Below are 1,070 nucleotides of genomic sequence, written 5' to 3'. Positions count from 1 at the left end.
AAAAATATGTCCTCTGGCATAGAACAATTAGTTTCCGTTACAAAAAGTCAACCAAGGATGAAATCAAATCTTTGCAAAAAATCTAGAAATCCTTGATGAACGATAATCCGCAGGTCCCCGTCAGCTGCCTCGACGACCTTCCCGCCGGGCGCTGAAGCGGCGCTGAAGCGGCAGGGCGCGAGGGCATCCGCTGACCCGACCTCGGCGAACTGCCTCTGCTCTTCAGCCTGAAATAATAGAGAGAAAACGGTAAAATCATTCAAGATTATCCACTTCAGAATTTCTGATTCTTAAGAGATGATGCACTACGTTAGATCCATTCATTACGATGAAGAAACACCAATGTACTAACAATAACAATAACAAGAACGGTGCAGTTATTACATGTTATAAGAAAATAAGAAATGTAGAATATATGAAATGCCAGTAGTGAAAACAAGCACGAGAGAAAACGACGATATGTTTCATAACATAACTAATTCAAACTCGGACTTACCTCCCTCTACGAACGCCGACCGCAGGTCTGATTGCGCTCGGGCGGAGGCCTCGCCGCCTGCTCCTCGGGCCCTCCGGCCTGGCGCTCTTCACCTTGGCGCCCTTCCCCCTGTCGCCCTTCTCCTTGGCGCCCTTCTTCCTGGCGCCCTTCATCTTCGCGCTCTTCTCCTTGGCGCCTTTCCCCCTGGCGCTCTTCACTTTCGCGCCCTTCTCCTTGGCGCCCTTCCCCTTGGCGCCCTTCACCTTGGCGCCCTTCTCCTTGGCGCCCCTCAGCTCGGTGCGCCTCGGCCTCCTTCTCCTGTTTGTCCTGAATTAGCAAAGGAAAAACGACCAGGGTTTCAAGATCAATGAAGAGATTTGAATTCTAGAGATGATGCTACAACTGCTTCAGATGTATCATAAAAATAAGTAAAAATGTTGAATCAATAATAAAAAGGAGAATGAGTGTAATATGAAACAGAACTAACACTAACCAATTTCTCGAGCTTCTCTACGGCACCCGTCTGTAAAATAAAACAAAGGTGCCAAGTTAAAATTTGGAACTGAATTTATGTATAACAAGAATAATTCAACTC

General features: G+C 46.7%; 1 protein-coding gene across 2 annotated transcripts in view; it reads right to left on the bottom strand.

The window, feature by feature from the left end:
- Positions 1-6: 6 nt before the first annotated feature.
- Positions 7-1,070, bottom strand: part of LOC119585570 (treponemal membrane protein B-like) — an 82,946-nt gene continuing 81,882 nt past the window's right edge. Inside the window, exons 3-4 of one of the 2 annotated variants that reach the window (XR_005229898.1) lie at positions 497-790; positions 7-227 (exon numbers count right to left, since the gene is read on the bottom strand). Coding sequence is in view for 1 of the 2 variants with exons in the window: in XM_037934237.1 (XP_037790165.1) it covers positions 83-227; positions 497-802 (451 nt within the window). In the remaining variant the exon portion in view is untranslated. Of the gene's footprint in view, positions 228-496; positions 803-1,070 lie in introns of both variants that reach the window. The other variant, XM_037934237.1, reaches the window with a different exon arrangement.

Source organism: Penaeus monodon, chromosome 20 (genome assembly GCF_015228065.2).
Source record: "Penaeus monodon isolate SGIC_2016 chromosome 20, NSTDA_Pmon_1, whole genome shotgun sequence".
Taxonomy (NCBI): Eukaryota; Metazoa; Arthropoda; class Malacostraca; order Decapoda; family Penaeidae; genus Penaeus; species Penaeus monodon.
The sequence above is the reverse complement of the archived record's forward strand: the minus strand, read 5'-3'. Positions and strand labels throughout refer to the sequence as shown.